Source organism: Tinamus guttatus, unplaced genomic scaffold, assembly GCF_059628265.1.
Source record: "Tinamus guttatus ecotype Peru unplaced genomic scaffold, ASM5962826v1 Tinamus_guttatus_pri_ptg000213l, whole genome shotgun sequence".
NCBI lineage: Eukaryota > Metazoa > Chordata > Aves > Tinamiformes > Tinamidae > Tinamus > Tinamus guttatus.
This window is the reverse complement of record NW_028288747.1, coordinates 6,391,026-6,407,123: the sequence shown is the minus strand read 5'-3', so window position 1 is coordinate 6,407,123 and position 16,098 is coordinate 6,391,026. Positions and strand designations below refer to the sequence as shown.

The following is a 16,098-nucleotide window of genomic DNA, read 5'->3' as shown; positions in this document are numbered from 1 at the left end:
GCACCACTCCGTCCCTCGGGAAGCCTTGGCCAAGCCCCAGCACTACCAGGAAAGCCCTCGCCATGCGGCTGCCAGTCTGGGACTGAAACAGGAGGAGACATGGCACACACAGATCCGGAGACATGGCACACACAGATCCCTCGAGAGCACCCACGGGGCAGCGCCGTAACGGGCAATGAGAGCCAGGCCCGCGAGGTCCAGGAGGCAAACATGAAAGCACACGCAGTGCACAGGATCCCTCCTCAAGGATTCCTGAAGCATTCCTTCTGCTCTGCTGCCAGGAACAGGAGTGCAGATAGTCTGGGCGCAGATGCTGTGTTTAAATGAGTGCATTCGATACCCATTAATGAACTAACCGTAAGTCCAGTATGTGCCCACTGACAATATGTTCAAACCACACTAGCCACCTTTTAAGAAAATCTTAACTAAGCACTGATTTTTAGTAAAAACTTACTAGAAGAATTAGGAAACTTAGACCAAAATAAGCAAACACTCCAAAGCTACAAATTCACACTTACATTGTTATCCTTGTAATAGTAAGAAAGAGCTGGGAAACGTCTTCGACTCCGAAATTTAGAGCTGCCCACTATGATGTGTGCAGTTGCAGATTTTGGTACATACACCTCCGTAGGATAGGAGTCACAGACCTGCAAAAGGCAACTCTGCTTACCTGGGTTACAAAATGCAACTAATATTAGCCATCTTCTTTGCAAAACCAAAATACCTCCCAAAATTACAATCTCAGGAAATGTTCTATAATAATTGTATAAACCTCAGACTGTTTTTTATATCCATCTCCTGAAGTGGGCAGATATTCATTCTAACTTACATAATGACAAAATTGAAGCAAGGGCTATATTTCCACGTTACATAATGCCAAGTGCCTCATTGAGAACATGCACGTAGTAAACCAGAGCCAGGCTTATGTTGTAATACAGGGTCATATTTACGACAGCTGCTTCCTTAATAGCACAGGTTGGAAGTAAACATGCGAATGGGTGAGGTTCCCTGACATCCCTATTATAATAGGAGGACACTGTAGAGCCAGTGAATCTGGGGCAAATAATGGAAAAAATAGCAACTTTGTGAAGAAAAGAAATTTATCAATATGAAATGGAGATACTGACAGTAATGCCTACCAGTTCCCAAAGGAACCCAGTGAGGTAGATAAAACTGCCCAGAAGTTTTCCTGGAGACATGGGAACACAAGTGCGATCCCTATCAAATTTCTTTCTCCTGATCCTGGCAGGGGCATCCGGGCTGTGTCCAGCATCTCCCTGGCACTTCATCAGACAAATAAAGGAATTTGGAATCAGAGGGAGAAATTAGATTCTGAGAAAGCTCAAGATATGTACTGGAGGAAAGAAAAGACAGGCCTTGCTGTTAAAGATGCTGCTGTGGTAAACTTCATTCTATTCATGTGTCATTTTTCCCGCACTTCATCATAGCAGAGGTCAATCGTTTTCTTTCCGCTGGTTTTAACAAAATGAAAACAAACCCTGACAGCATATTCAATCTCCTCTGAGAACTTCCCCGGTGTTCCTTAGCACGGACACGTTCCAGCAGCAGGCCCAGGGAAGCACGTGGACAAGCTCCCTTCAGAAAATATTTTGGTTATTATTTCTCACAATTAATTATCCGTCTAGGGGCCGCAACCATGCAGAACTGATTTCTGCATGCACGGCGTATGCGTGTCCAGCACGGAGCACAAAGGCATCCTCTGTCTAAGCACAAGGGCCGGCCCCAGGCGCACTGGTTCACTTTACCCTCTCTGCAAGAGAAAAATCACAGCAACTCACTCCATAGTCTCTGTTTACATCGCTCATCTGCCAGTAACTGTTTGGGATACCCATCCGGTTATACTCTGCACTGAGCTCCACGAGCTTCCAGCCTCGCTCTCGTTCTTCTTTATCTAACTTTGGGTTGAAGGAGAAACAATACAGCTCTTCATATTTTACTGAAAGAAAACAAAACAAAACAGTAAGCTTGAAATTACAGCTCTTGTTGCTACTCAAAAATCCTCGTATGTCACAAGGGCATGTTTGATCGTACTTGAAGCTCCTTATAACTTTCACACCAACAGATTTCTAACCTTATAAATGAGGTAATCTGGATTGTAAATCAAGTCCTCTCTCACTTCATAGTTCCCCACTGTTATAGGTGCTTCATAATGTATTTGAAATATTATTTAAATATTTAAGTTTATTTTCTAATATTATGTGCCTAATAAGCAGACTTTTAGAATTCTACAGTAAGCAACTTATACATATTAAAATCAATAACAGCTACAATAATAATAATTAGGAAGAAGACTTCCATCTTGTTCTATAGGAAGCCTTCACTCTTATTTTGAATTATGTCTTTTTAAGGTGTGTTTAAAGTGTATTTTGCAGTTAAATGAATCATATATGCAATACGAAAAATAAAATATGAGTTTAAAGGAAGAAAACTCTCTGTTAAGTCTCCCAGCAAACTGCCAAAAGCCAGCAAAGTCATTACTGAATGGAAAGGAGTAAGAGAGGAACACATTTTACATGCTGTTTGGCAGCTCAAACTCCTTCTGTATTCTCTGCTTTCAAAATTCTCTCACAGTGCAGCTTAGGAAGAGTCTGGTTTATTTTTCATTAGTTAACATAAAGTCTGAACGTAATCCATAAATCCAATCTGAGCGCATTTTAATGAGGTGCTTTTGGTAGCACTCGATTTTTTTATGTCTCGCTGCCAAAACCATCTGGGTTTTCTCTGCAGCTGGGCACACACTCTGCAGTAGTGGGAAGCTCTCAAAAATGCACTTATTCCAAAATACCCCAGCTTAGTTACAACTAAAGTCTTACTCAACATCACAGATACGGTATCTATATATTATGGTATCTATAGGTAGTAATAGAGTTGTTCAAGTACTAATAGTCAGTGCCTTAAAGCTCAGTTATCAGCTATTTTCTTGTACACTGCCATAATCTTTCACAGCTATTTTGCCATAAATACATGCAGTCCTGATGTTAGACCTGTAAAAAATGTTATGGTCAGCCTGTTTCCCAAAACAGCTTGCCTAAGCAAAAAGGCTAAATTCTGTTGCCAGCTTCACCCGTACCAAATGCTATTAACAGCTAGAAAGGACAGTACCACGTACAGATTTGCGCTCTCAGTGTAACTGGGCCACCACACAATGGTGGGTACATGGGATCACTGAGGTTCAGCCGAGCTGAAATGAATGAGAAGAGGCAGAGGATGGATAGCAGAGCCAGAATCAGTCAAAATTTCTCCTCAGGGAGGAGAGGACACCTTGTAAATCTCAGTAACTTTACTACAGCTTTACCCCTGTACCAAGGGATGCAGCAGAGTGCTGTCAGCACACATTTTGCTCAGCTTGCAGTCAGGACCTGCTTTCAGCTGTAGGCCAGCAAGATTTTATCATTCCTCAACAAACATTAGATATTTTGCTGGAAAAGGGACTGCACTGTGCACCTGAGCTATGATGCACCTGAGCTCATGCAAACTGCAACTGCTGCTGCTTCTTCATTTCAGTGGTCTTGTACTTTGCTGTCTGCCACTGAGCTTTCATTCGTGGTCTATCACTGTTCCTCTCTGGCATTTTATATCAACATTTATATCAAAAGCCACTTTCGGGTGTACAGCCATATGCACACGTCTTCCTTGCTCCAAGGTGGAAGCATTAAAGAAATGCATTTTTTTCCAGCCTACATGAACAAGTTTGCAGCTGCAGCCAGGGAATTAATCCAGATTTACACTGCACAACCAAAGGCTAACTTGTCTCATTGTTTCTAAATTTCTCTGAATGCATCACCTAGCAAATCAAATTATGCCTGCTGCAGTGTACATATTACTGCTACTGCTATCCTAATTACAGAAGCACCTATATTATGTCCTAATTATTTTACAAAGCTCGGTAACTGTGCTGCCTGACTATGCAGCTTTCCCCCTCTACCAGCAGCTAAAATGGTGTTCTTGCAAGACGAAAATTAATGCCAGTGTGATTGAATTTATATAGACTGTGGTAAATGTGCTTCTTGCATACTGTTAAAATAGTAGTGAAGGACAGAGCTTGCTGCTTTGTTACTACAGCAGGAATATGAACACATATGAACAGAGACCCTTCTGTATGTTCCTAAATTCATACTTACCCAAGACATCTGGTAAGCAGCAGCTATACATCAAATAGCATAATATATTCAATGGTACATGCTCTGGAGTATGTTTTAAACAAAATTTCATGCTGTACTCAATGGAATGAGCTATTATAAGCTGTATAAATGTTACAACCTTTCTTCATTCTGTTTTGTTCATTGTGCCATAAAGAATTACTTTAATATTCCCTCCTGCTCAGAGACTTTTGTTCTGATAATACATCTCTATGTTTTCTTAAAATGTAAAGGATGAAGATGACCTTCCCGCAGCTGCATTTCTTTCACTATATTCTCTCTCTGCAGGATGCAGATTGACCCTGGGGCCTCCTCCCCATACCTGGTCGTGCCAGACGTATCAGGGAGATGTAAACATCGTGGCAGTCTCGCTCCTGAGGGATGACCAGCTGGATGACCTGGAAGTTCTTGCAGCGGATCAGCAAGGGGCAGCCGGTGGCGGTCGTGGCCTGCTTCTCGATGGAGGAAATCTGGCTGTGAAGAACCTGAAAGGAATCGAGAGGGGTTATGCCAAGTGATTCACCTCTTCAACAGTGAAAAATAATTATTTATAACGGTCTACCGGGGCTGACACAATAGCTTCACCTGGTGTTTCAGAAAATCCTCGCACAGCTCTTATAGGTCTGTTCCTGCCTCCAGTGTCAGGCTCAAGAGGTGCCTGATACAAAATCTACACACAAAGAAGCATTTCTGGAGCATTTCAGCTGATCAAATATTAGCCAAGTGACGTTATCCAGCTGTTTTTCTTTTTTTTTTCTTTTCTTTTTTTTTTTACTGTAAGCTAATGGTTGTCTGAGAAAGAGCTCTTTTCATCAGTCTCTACAGTGAAAAGATGAAACAGCATCAGTTACATAAAACTGTTGGCAAAGTCTCCAGGCTCAAATACTGTGCCTCTTCATTGGCGTAACAGTGGTACTGATAGAATTGTCAACATTGCTTCAAATGGGATGAAACATATAAAAATCAAGCAGGGAATAGTAGGACCAGGAGAAGACAGAAGTCAATAATTAGTGCAAAGCTGATAGAGGATTCATAACTAAGCTACATAAGGAGTCACAAGCAGGATTATTCTGGAGCTGTATCTGTACCTATATTTGCATATAACATCTGAGGTAGACATGCCCTGGGATAAGTCCACCAGAACAGGTAACTCTACTATGTGCACGTGAAAAAATCAGTGTAGGAGCACGGGTGGTGCTTCAAAGAGGCAGGAGCTGCCTAAGCGGGGAGCAGGTCACAGCTAGAGCCGCTCAGCGCTTCCCCTCGCTTCTCCCAGCGCTGTAGTTGACAAGAGCAGCTCCTCAGCGACTCAGGGCTGGTTTCCTGGTGGTGACTGTCCTGGCAATCCTCTTACTGTGTTGCAGTGTCCAGAAACCAGTAAAGATTTTCAAAATTTATCAAGCTGCAAAGGCCTTCAGCTGAAATTTCAGATTTGCTGAAGCTATACAAGACTCTGTGTAATTTGTCATGTTTCAACTCTTTGCAAATTATTTTCAGATTACTCTGAATTAAGTTCCTTGCACTTACAGTTAGCTGGAAAAAAAAAATCTTACCCAGGTTTCTTTACGAGTTTCAGAAGCATTTTCCACAAATATGACATGAGTAGCTGTCAAATACAAGGTGCCCAGGGTGGCTTTTCTGGAGGATACACGATCAAGTAACCGAACATTTTCCACCTGAACAAAGAGATAACAGAGGAGGAAAAAAAAAAAAGAATTACCTGTGTCATAATCTAACACAGTGAGATCTCACCATCCACATTTTGTCCATCACAAAGTCAATCAGTTTATTAATGCTAAGATAAACACTTACCATCTAAGCAACACAAAAATATATGAGAGGTTAATCTGCTTTGATAAGCCACAGAACATAAGATAGAATCACAGGATAATTCAGATCGGAGGGGACTTTGGGGAAGTCTCTCATCCAACCTCCTGCTCGAGTGGAGCCAGCCGTGAGACTGGACCAGGTTGCTGGACTGTCCTCATGATGGAAAAGCTTTTCCTTATATCCAAGGATAAAAAAAAAAACAGATCACAAGCTGGAATATTTCCAGAAAAACCACTGAATCCATTAGTGATATCTCTAATAGTTGTACTTGTGGTCTTGAGTCCCATAAAAATTTTTATACTGATTCTTAGAATGGGAAGAGCTGACTCAGATACGTGCTCTTCCCTTAAGCACGTTCCCACTGCTCTCAGAGGGAGGTTCACATGCACAGATATAAAGATGTAGATACCAAAATATATGCCTAATATATCCCAAAATATAATGCCATAAATGATGAGGCTCCAAACCAGATTCCTGGGGAAGGAAAACAAGGGAAAATAGAAAATAGAAATAGAAATAGAAAGCTGAAGGTTTCTAGCGGGTTTGGTTTGTGCTATTAAAGTAGCAACCTAGTCAACCCCACTCCCAGACAATGGCAGGGAATGCCCAAGTCATTGCTGGTTTATAGACAAAATGCAGAATGGCTTAAAAAAGAAACAAAAAAGAACAAAAGGGAATATCTCAAAATTAATATTGCCAAGGCTCAAGCAAATAATGCTGGAAAGTTGTCTCGGTATTGAAAGAAAACAAACAAACAAACCATCCCACACATAATAGTATTTAAAAGCACAGCTAAAGCCATCTGTCCCAGAAATGCTCCAGGATGAAAAACTATGAAAAGAAGATGCTCCTCATGTAAGTTCTCTTTTGTGCCATATGATATAAATATCATGTATTTATATATAAGAAAAAAATGTTAGATTGCGTGACCTATCTCCAGATATCCCTTCACTTTCCCTTCTTCCTCTGGGGCTACTTCTGCAGCCAAAAATCTGCAATAGGAAGCCCGCTCTAAAGACCACTTCTCTGTGCTCAAGCACCTCCTTTGATCTCAGCAACCAAGACCCTGTGTAGGGGCCTGGCATCCAGCAAAATGCCAGCTCACATGGTTGCTTCTGGCCTGTCTAGAGCCATCAGCAATGCCAGCAATGCTGAATTAAAATAACAATAATAACAATGTAGGATGTCATAGTGGTAGAGCATATTGCTTCAGCATTTGTTCTTCACTCCCATTCATTAGGGCTGACAGCAGTGACGGCTCCAGAAATTTGTGACTTCAGCCACTCTTCAACAGGAACCAAGGGCTAAGCAGAGTGAGGCTTCACCTTGTTGGACGTAAAATGGACACTGTCCCTCTGCTGCACTGTGGCAAATAGGTGCATATTAAATGGAGTAAAAAATGGCTAAACCAGTCAATAATTAGCCACTGAGGTTTCCTATTAGTCACCGGTGGGTTTCCTATTGCAACAATTTTAAAAATGAAACTAGCATTTTTTTTTTCTAAAAACATGGCTGGTGCAAGCAAGTCAAATCAGGGAAGTTCATAGCCCCTGACACTGAATCACAGTGGACTATCCAAATGGCCTCTCTCTCCTGGTTTTGTAACGCTCCAGTCGTAGCAGAACGTGTGCTCTTCTTGTAGGCAGCAGCACAGACCCGGGCACTGTGCCCAGAGCTGCAACACACTGGTTCATCTTCCTTATACCCCCTTCTCACTCAAAACTCACTGGTCTTTTGGTATTTCCAGCCATATTCAGGACTTTAGCCTCATAACTGTCCAAGAGATATGCTCTTGCTAGAAGCAAAGGGACCATGCTGGTGTTTGAAGTTCCTGGTGTTTGAAGTTCCTGGATTGACTTCAATGTTGCTCCAAAAATGCAAGGGGTAGAGAGGAGGGAAAAAAAAGAAGACAAAGACCACATCATTTTTCCATTCAATTAAATACAAGTTCACACCAACTTCTTGGAAACCAGCGTTGAGGTCAACAAGCACAAATAAATAAAAGCAAAGGGATGGTCTGATTTTTAACAACACAGAAATTCCACATTAAATTGACAGGAACTTTCCTAAATGCTCTCAGAGGTGGGACGTAGCACTGGATATGTCCTCCCAAACCTCCACAGAAGCAATTCTCTGTAATTCTCTGAAAACACAGGACAACCAGAAGGATGCCAGCATCTCAGATGTGGTGTTTACCATGGGAATTCCCAACACATTAAACTACTTTAAAAAATAGGAACGGAGAAGTCCTTAAACCAAAGCAAGGCAGTTTGATAGCAGAATGCTTAAAATCAAACAGCTAGTAAAACCAAATCTTCTCCCTCAAGGCCAGTTATAATCTTTTTAAAACAAAAATAAAGCTGCTAGAAAGCATGAATAAAGGCTTTTCCCAGGACCATCTACTTCAGAGGTCACGTACTGGGATGAGGAGGAATGGAGGAAACACAGCATAAACCCAGAAAACACTCAGTAACGAGCAAAAGAGGAGGTACAAGACAAAGACTGAGACACTGCCCAACCTCTAAAAAGAACCCACAGACAAAACAATAAAATGAGGTTTGCCTGTACAAAGCTGGTACCTCCAGTGCAGCGCAGCCAGCTCTGCTGTGCAGGCTCTGCTCAGCGCTCCCGCGTGCCACCCAACAGGCTGGGGTCATTTATGGCACGAAACACAAGGAAAGCAGACATTTGTCCAGCACGACACAGCCTCAGGGCTGAATGTTCAGCCAGACCCCAGTGCTAACAAACAGGATTCTGGATTTTTTTTTAAAGTAAGAGTTAGTGTGAGTAAGGTTGCAATAAGAAGTAGGCAGTAAGTCCTGTTTCATTCGAAAGCACCTGCAGTAGCTGCGCAGGGTCAGTTCAGAGGGTCGTGCTGCTTGTTCCTCACCTTTCAGCTAGTCAGTAATGAGAGACCCTTCAGGCATTCCCTATCACACTGAAGTGTCTTCAAGACCCTGGATGTCTTTGGTAGAGATCATGCTCAGAAGAGTCTGGAAGACCAAACTAGCCTCTACTGGATCACCCTGGTCCATACATCCACTGAACGTATGCACAGTGGCTTCTTCAAAGAAATTTGACAAGTTCTGTGTTCCCCTACAGAATCGATGTCATTCTTCCCCTTTATGTGATACTTAAACCGTAAATCTGATGATATAGGAGGGAGGGAGGAAGGGAGAGAGGGATGGGGGAGGGTGTGTGCAGGGTGCTGCAGCTTCTCCAGTTTCCTCAGATCAGGTCTCATCCCGGTCACCTCCCTTTCTTTAGGACTGGGACACACCACAGCTACCCACGTGTCAGTTCTGTGCTTTAGTTCTTTAATCTACCTCTGGTCCTGGTAATTTGCTTTATTGTTCATTACCTAATGATGCACAGTTTCTTCTGAAACCTCTTCTGCTAGAACTTTCTTGGTGACCAATCTCCTGATAAGTTGCTTATAGAGAAATATGCCAGACTGAGAACCTCCCGAATTACCTTTCCTACTTTGATCATCTGCTGGTCCTATAGGTTTTCCGTCAGGATTCTCCTTGTGTTCGAAAAAGGCATTGCTACAAGTTTTTAACTTTTTATGCTTTTATCAGGTTGTTCTTCCAAATCTCTTTTGGCTTGCCTTATTGTGTTTATATATTTAACTCACTTATGTTCATTTTTATTTTCGTCATTTAGACACAACTTCAACTTGAAGGAAGCCCTTTTATTTAGAATAAAAGAAGACTTTTTAATGAGAGACATCCTCTTACTCCTCCTCCCTGCTGTTTAGCTATGCAAACTTTTTTTTGGTCTTCCAAAGTCTTTTTCTGGAAGTTGGCTCGTATTTAAACAATCTTCATGACTTCTGTAAACATTTTAATTTTGGGCTGCCCTTCTTTTTAAACAGTTTTCACATTTTTATGTAGTTCCCTCTTTGAAGTTAAATATTGCCATGGGAGACTTTTTTCTCCTTTTTTACTATTTCAGGAATACAGAATCATTACACAGAAGTTCTTTAATAGTTGTATTTTGAACCAGGTCTTTCCATCACTGCTTAAGACCAAGTCAAGAATTACTTTTGTTCTTGTAAAATAACCAAATAGCCTCCGCATAGACATTCATTTACATATGATACCTAACATTAAGCATCATATTCACTGGCACATTTACCCATTCTCCTTTAATTAAATTATATCCCCTGCTGCTATTGCATTTCCTGCCTTCATGCCCTGTTTGATCTTCTTCAGCTTTTCACATGGACCACCCCCACTTAAGAAGCATAGTTAGTACTAGAGTCCTGATACTGCATTTTTCCCACTACTATAGCCCTACAGTGCTTAAGTTTTAATTTTCCTCTTTAGAATTGTAATTTCAATCTGTAGGAAGGTCATGCTTTTGCAGCACAGTTAATCTATGAGATTTGACCCTATGTTTTCTTCAAGACAAAAAGCTGCTCTTCCACTGGCAAATCTGTTTCAAATCTTATTTGAAAACAGATTTACTAATAATTTGCCCCAGGAGCTACTCAGGAACGGCAGAAATCTAAACTCTAAGTGGATTCAAAACCACAGTGCTGGATTGCTGCTGTAAGGCTGTAATACGGGTGCAAACCACAGATCCACACCATCCTAATGTTTTTTTAACCTGATAAGAGGCTTTAGTCTAGAGCCCTCCCTTAAAACCAGTATTACATTTCTCAATAATATGCATAGACGTTTTTATAGGATGAACCTGTTGCAGAAATTTCCTACCAAATATAAGACAGAGCTTGCTCAGAGCATGGAAGTAGTTGTACAGTGTGGTTGTCTACCGAAACTCGTGAGTCTGAGAGGAGCCTCCTCTAATTCACGCAGCTGTTGGGAATCCAGACCTGCCCCGGCCATAAGCAGTGCTGCCCTTGGCCGTTCTCTGCTGAATTCTGATTTACAGTGACTTGGCTTCAGGAGCAATTGGCTTTCTAAGCTCTCAGGAGCTGGTTCTGAACTCTCTCTGCACAACCTCAGGGTGACACACACGAGTTTCACCTGTGACCCACCTGGGTTTCTGCTGCCTAATTTCCAGGGCACCAAACCTTCTGGAAAAGTGGGGTGTTTCACCTAGGTACAGAAAAACAGCAAAATAAAGCTAGCTAGATTTCATTCTACTGGTTAAAGGAATCAGAGAAGGAGACTTCTTTCTCCTTCCCCACCCTTCAGATAAAGCAAGCCAAGTCAAACAGTGTCCATAAGTGGTTTGGGAGGAAAGTACGGTAATTCCCACAAGAGGGGAACATGGGGTGCAAAGGTGCTTTGGAAGAAGCCGAGTTTGTCTATTTCAAAAACTTTGCCTGAAACAAGCAATTGCCGAGACAGATCAGAGCAGGAAATAAATAAAGAATAAGAAGGAGCCAAACCAGCCTGTGAGGCTGAGAGTTGGACGTGCTCAAAGAGTCAAAAAGAAAGGACTAACCAAGCCCGTCTGGAGAGTGGCATCCAAGCAAAAGCTTTAATGGCTTATTTGAAGCTGTTGCCCCCACCATTTATTTTTGCCGGATGACCGTGGTTGTCTAGGCTTAAAGAAAAGACTGCCAAGAGATTTATTTCAATGATTACAGCCTCTTACATGGGGATAAATAAAGCTGGCCAGAAACTCTATTTTCAATGCAACACAGATGAGGGGAAAAAAAAGTAGGCAAAAATAGAAGTTAAAGGGAACACAAATTAAGAACAGATGGAAGGCACTTTTTGCTCGGAGAATAAACATGACAAATGACTTATGAACAAGGTTGCCATGAGGTCATTCAAGAAAAAGATGTCATATTAGGGAAAAGCATGGGCCAAAGCTTTACTCAGGCACAACTCCCACCAGTTTCACTGGGGCTCCCACCTAGGAGCAAAGATATGACCTGAAAGTGTTGAGAAAGGCTGGCATGCCAAAATGTTCTTCCTAAAAATACCCCTGTACCCTCATACGTTTTAACTTTTGGTACAGATTGTTTTTTGAATAACCTCTGGCTGCATGGCATGTTTTTAAATGCTTCTTGAATACGGGATGTGCACGTATTAGAGAAGTGAGGGCGAAGATTTACTCAAACATCTTTAAAAAATGCAGAAAGAACTACTTTTCATGCTGCTGGTGATTCCACATGGAAAGGCTCTTTCTGATAAATGCCAGATCAGCTTTGCTTGGGGATGTAGACTTGGGTGGGAAGAGGAGACATCTGCTGTATGGCAGATGGGTAAAAATGGGAAAAAACAGGCCTCAGAGAAACCTCAGTGGCAAACGTCTCCACGTCTCTGCTCCTGGAGGCCACAGCCATTGACATCAAGTGGTTTCTACCTCTGAATTTGCTCATAAAACAAAATTCTGGATTACATCACGTATCAGCACCAGTGGAAGTACCTTGGCACGTGACTGTGCAGCGGGTGGACATTGCTGCAGTGGTTCTTGGAGGCTAAAAAGTGAGATAGCCCAAGCCAGGAGGGAGCTGACACGAGGATTTCAGCCGCCCTGCTCCTCGGCGTTTCTCTGAGAGGAGCATGGGCTGCCTCCCTAGTTTGCATGGGGTGTCCGTGTCCGAGAAGGGCCGGCTTTCCTTTGGGCTTTATCTTGCTTTGCACGTGAAGACCAGGACTAAGAGCGAGGAGAAGCAAGTCCTGGGAGCTGACAGCGCGGCCGGAGCACTGCAAGAGCGCGGGAAGGGACGGAGCCTACGGAGGAAAAGCAGCGCAGCTGGTACGGGCCGCGGCCAAGGGGAAGAGCTGAGCTGGCTTCAGCCAGGGTGACCCGGCCATCCGCGCGCAGCGTAACTCCCGGCAGGGAAAAAAATCCAGCACGCGGACGAGCAAACGCCGTCATCGTCTCTTTCCTTATTTTTTGGCACGAAGATGGCATAAAGCTGTGCTCATTAAAGGAAATATACAGTAAGTGATCTGTTTGTGTAATCTTGGAACAAGAAGAAAGGGAAGCTGAATTGTCAACTGATGTTGCCGTTTAATGTGGTTTCCATTCTACTTCATAAGAATCATGAAAACTGCAGTTGATCCATGTAGCTTTTTTATTTTTCTTGTTTTAAAAGCTTTCCCAAGAGCAGTAAAATAATACACAATCTGTAACACAGTCAGAAGGTTGCAAATGTCAAAAGAAAGAACCAAAGCCAAGAAAGCAGGCCTATGCACACCAAAATGATTAAATACAAATGCAGACACCTTATGCTCGGTGTCATGCTTTCTTTGGCACCGATGGATTTTAACACTTGAAAATACTCAAGAAAAATGGTGTTGTGTAACAAATGCACGAGTGTAAATGTATATAGCATGGCAATATGGTGTCAACGCTGTAACACACATCTCTCCTCTCCAGCTGAGGAACTTCGTAAGTTTTCTGTTCATTCACTTCAAACCGATATCTAAACAGCCTTAATTTAGGATAAAACGACCTTCCTCATCTCTGCAAATCTTACGTTTGCCAAAACTCCTCATATATTCAAACCTACGCCCACTTCAGCAGTCTCTTTTCAAGCAGGGCTACCATGCAGAGCAGAAAATGTTGGAGAAAATTTTGTGTTACCAATAACTCGCACAGATCAAACAGGGCCCATTCCAGTGCAACAACCGCAGGCCTAGAGATTCCCACCTCGGCTGCTCCAAAGCCAAACCTCCCAAATCCTCCACTCCAGCCTCAGACTCCTCACCGTGCATGAACACAAATCAAAGAATGCACTGCAGACAGGCTATTCTAATGATTTTCAGGGTCATTTTCTAAGTGCAACAATTTTCATAATTACTGGATTTGACATGGGCGCCAAGACAGCAAATTAAAATTTGCAGCTATTCATGTTTCTAGAGCTTTTCTTATGACTTTATCCAACTGCCTCATTGCTAAAGATCACATTATTGAAAATATGGAAGACCAGCTTAAAAATTCAGGAAGAGATTCGCCCATTTCAAGATTAGGAAATATTGAGGAAATATCATGGGCTTTATAAAGCAATTTAGAATAGAAAAGTAAACGAGGAAAAAATAACAGCTAGAAATCTAAAGACTTAAACTATCTTTTCAATTAATATTGTGAGTCAGTATGTGGATCTCACAAGGGAGAAGGCAGCTTCCCACTCCCATAGTGCAGGAAAACATGGTATTCACAGAAACCGCTAACTACTTTTAACACTACAGCCAAAGCTGAGATAAAATTGCATACTGGGAACAGGTATATGTACGAAATCAGATGTTACAAGTGAAAAGGCATTCAGAATAAAAGCTGCCACTTCTAGACCAAAAACTTTTAAAACGCTCACGTAAAACAGAGAGAATCAAGTGAAAATAGACCCCAAAACACAGCGGCTAAAATGCAGTATTCATAGCCTCTTAAAGGCAGTGCGATTCTTTCATTGCTTTCAATGACCTTCGGACAACAGGCTCCATCAGTGCCCAGGCTTCAGGATAGAAACATCTCGCCAGATGGATCATGGCTCCACGGAAGAAGCCAAAGCTCCCAAATCCACAACTGAACACGAATCTCCCACAGCTCCCAGGTGCGCCGGCCCCGTTTGCGTGACAGGGGCTTCAGCATCCCGGATCCAGGAAGCAGGGGCAGGCTCTGGTCAGGGCTCCAGGCTGGATTCCTGCCTGAGGACTCTGGAGCTCCAAAACCCCAGTTTCTCATTTTGTGGCTGACGTGAAGGCAGGACAATTCTCAGATTCCCAAAAGCCTCCCAACAGCCCGGAAAACTGGCTGGTTTTCATCAGCGTCCAGCTTATGCTTTGGCAGGACGTCACCTACAGCAATAGTTGCCGTGACTCATTTTGGTCTGTCAGACAAGAATGTGTCAATTTGAAGCAATGTGATTGAAATGTTCCTGGTGAGTTCTAGAAAGTAATAAATGCGAGAGCTTCAGCATGGAAAGAAAGTGGAGTCCAGCAGAAACACTCTCAAAAAAGGAAAATAGCAACGTGATAACATGACAAGCCTGGGAAAAAGAAATGAAACATCCAAATGGGTGAAGAAGAATAAGGAAATACTGTTCAGGGAATTAAGCCACAGCCAAAACCGTCTAATGTAGCACAGCAAAACCACTGCGTGGTCTTCACATACATGCAGTGGGGATGAGCCAAACTAAAACCACAGTGTGGAGGAGGAAGAAGGCAAAGACCAGAGGAGAAATTCAGGCTATGTGATCCCCTGGAATTGCACAGCAACATTTCTTTCTAGCAGGCGTTAATTTAATTTCACTAATCATGAGGCTATCTTGAAACCCACCCAAATCAAAGACAGCCTTGGATCTCTTCCAATACTGTTCCAAAAAGACACGCTAAGTGACTTAAAGCACAAAGTTGATAAGAAAACTGAGATTGAGAAGGGAATTTTCCAGCTGGATTGTAGGTCAGTCAAGTTAGCTTTAGAAAATATGATCTGTGAGTGAGGTAAACCATAAATACCAATTTTAGAAGTTGATGATCTGTCCTGCAATCAGGCTGTGGTCCTGACTTCCAATCAAATATTGCTGAAAGTTTAAAGAACCAAAATTCTCTTATCTATAAATGAGCCTTAAGCTGAGTTGGAGTTAAATTAAAGATATCATGAATGCACAGTAACCATGATTTACATGACATTTTGGCCAAATTCTGACTAAATCTTTTGAGAATAATGGCTGTTACAAGATTTAGTTTAAATCCAAACTGACACTAATAAGCGGGTCCCTCGATGACTCTAAACTAATTCAAAACCAGTATTTTAGGAGCAAATTTCAAACCAAGATTTTAAATCCACTTAGATATTGCAAATCTCTCTACATTACATTTGTCATTGGTAATGAAAGTTCAGCATAAAATGCAATAAATGAGACCTAAAGAAAACCAATTGCATATGGAAAATGCAATTCCTGTAGGTATGATTATTAACAAGTAAAATTTAATAATGCACAAAATCTGAGCCAAAAGTGTCCAGAAGAATTAGGGCAGATTGCTTTGAATATAACCAGTTAAATTGAATGATATCTCTGAAATCATGTGAAGTGTCTGGCCCCAAAATAAGTCCAGCATTTCTATCAAGAAAGATGTTCTTAGATGTTCTTAGATGGCTGTTGCTGATGAAATGCACCTATTGACTAACTTCTAAAAGCACAGACATTTCTTGAAAAAAAAATAAATCTTTTCTTTCT

The 16,098-nt window shown here is 42.0% G+C and overlaps 1 protein-coding gene across 1 annotated transcript in view; it reads right to left on the bottom strand.

Annotated features, from left to right (window-relative positions):
* MTMR7 (myotubularin related protein 7) overlaps positions 1 to 16,098 on the bottom strand; it is a 36,335-nt gene that overhangs the window by 17,543 nt on the left and 2,694 nt on the right. The window contains exons 2-5 of the mRNA XM_088524660.1: positions 5,714 to 5,836; positions 4,483 to 4,645; positions 1,800 to 1,957; positions 519 to 647 (exon numbers count right to left, since the gene is read on the bottom strand). Coding sequence (XP_088380786.1) covers positions 519 to 647; positions 1,800 to 1,957; positions 4,483 to 4,645; positions 5,714 to 5,836 — 573 coding nt within the window. The remainder of the gene's footprint in view (positions 1 to 518; positions 648 to 1,799; positions 1,958 to 4,482; positions 4,646 to 5,713; positions 5,837 to 16,098) is intronic.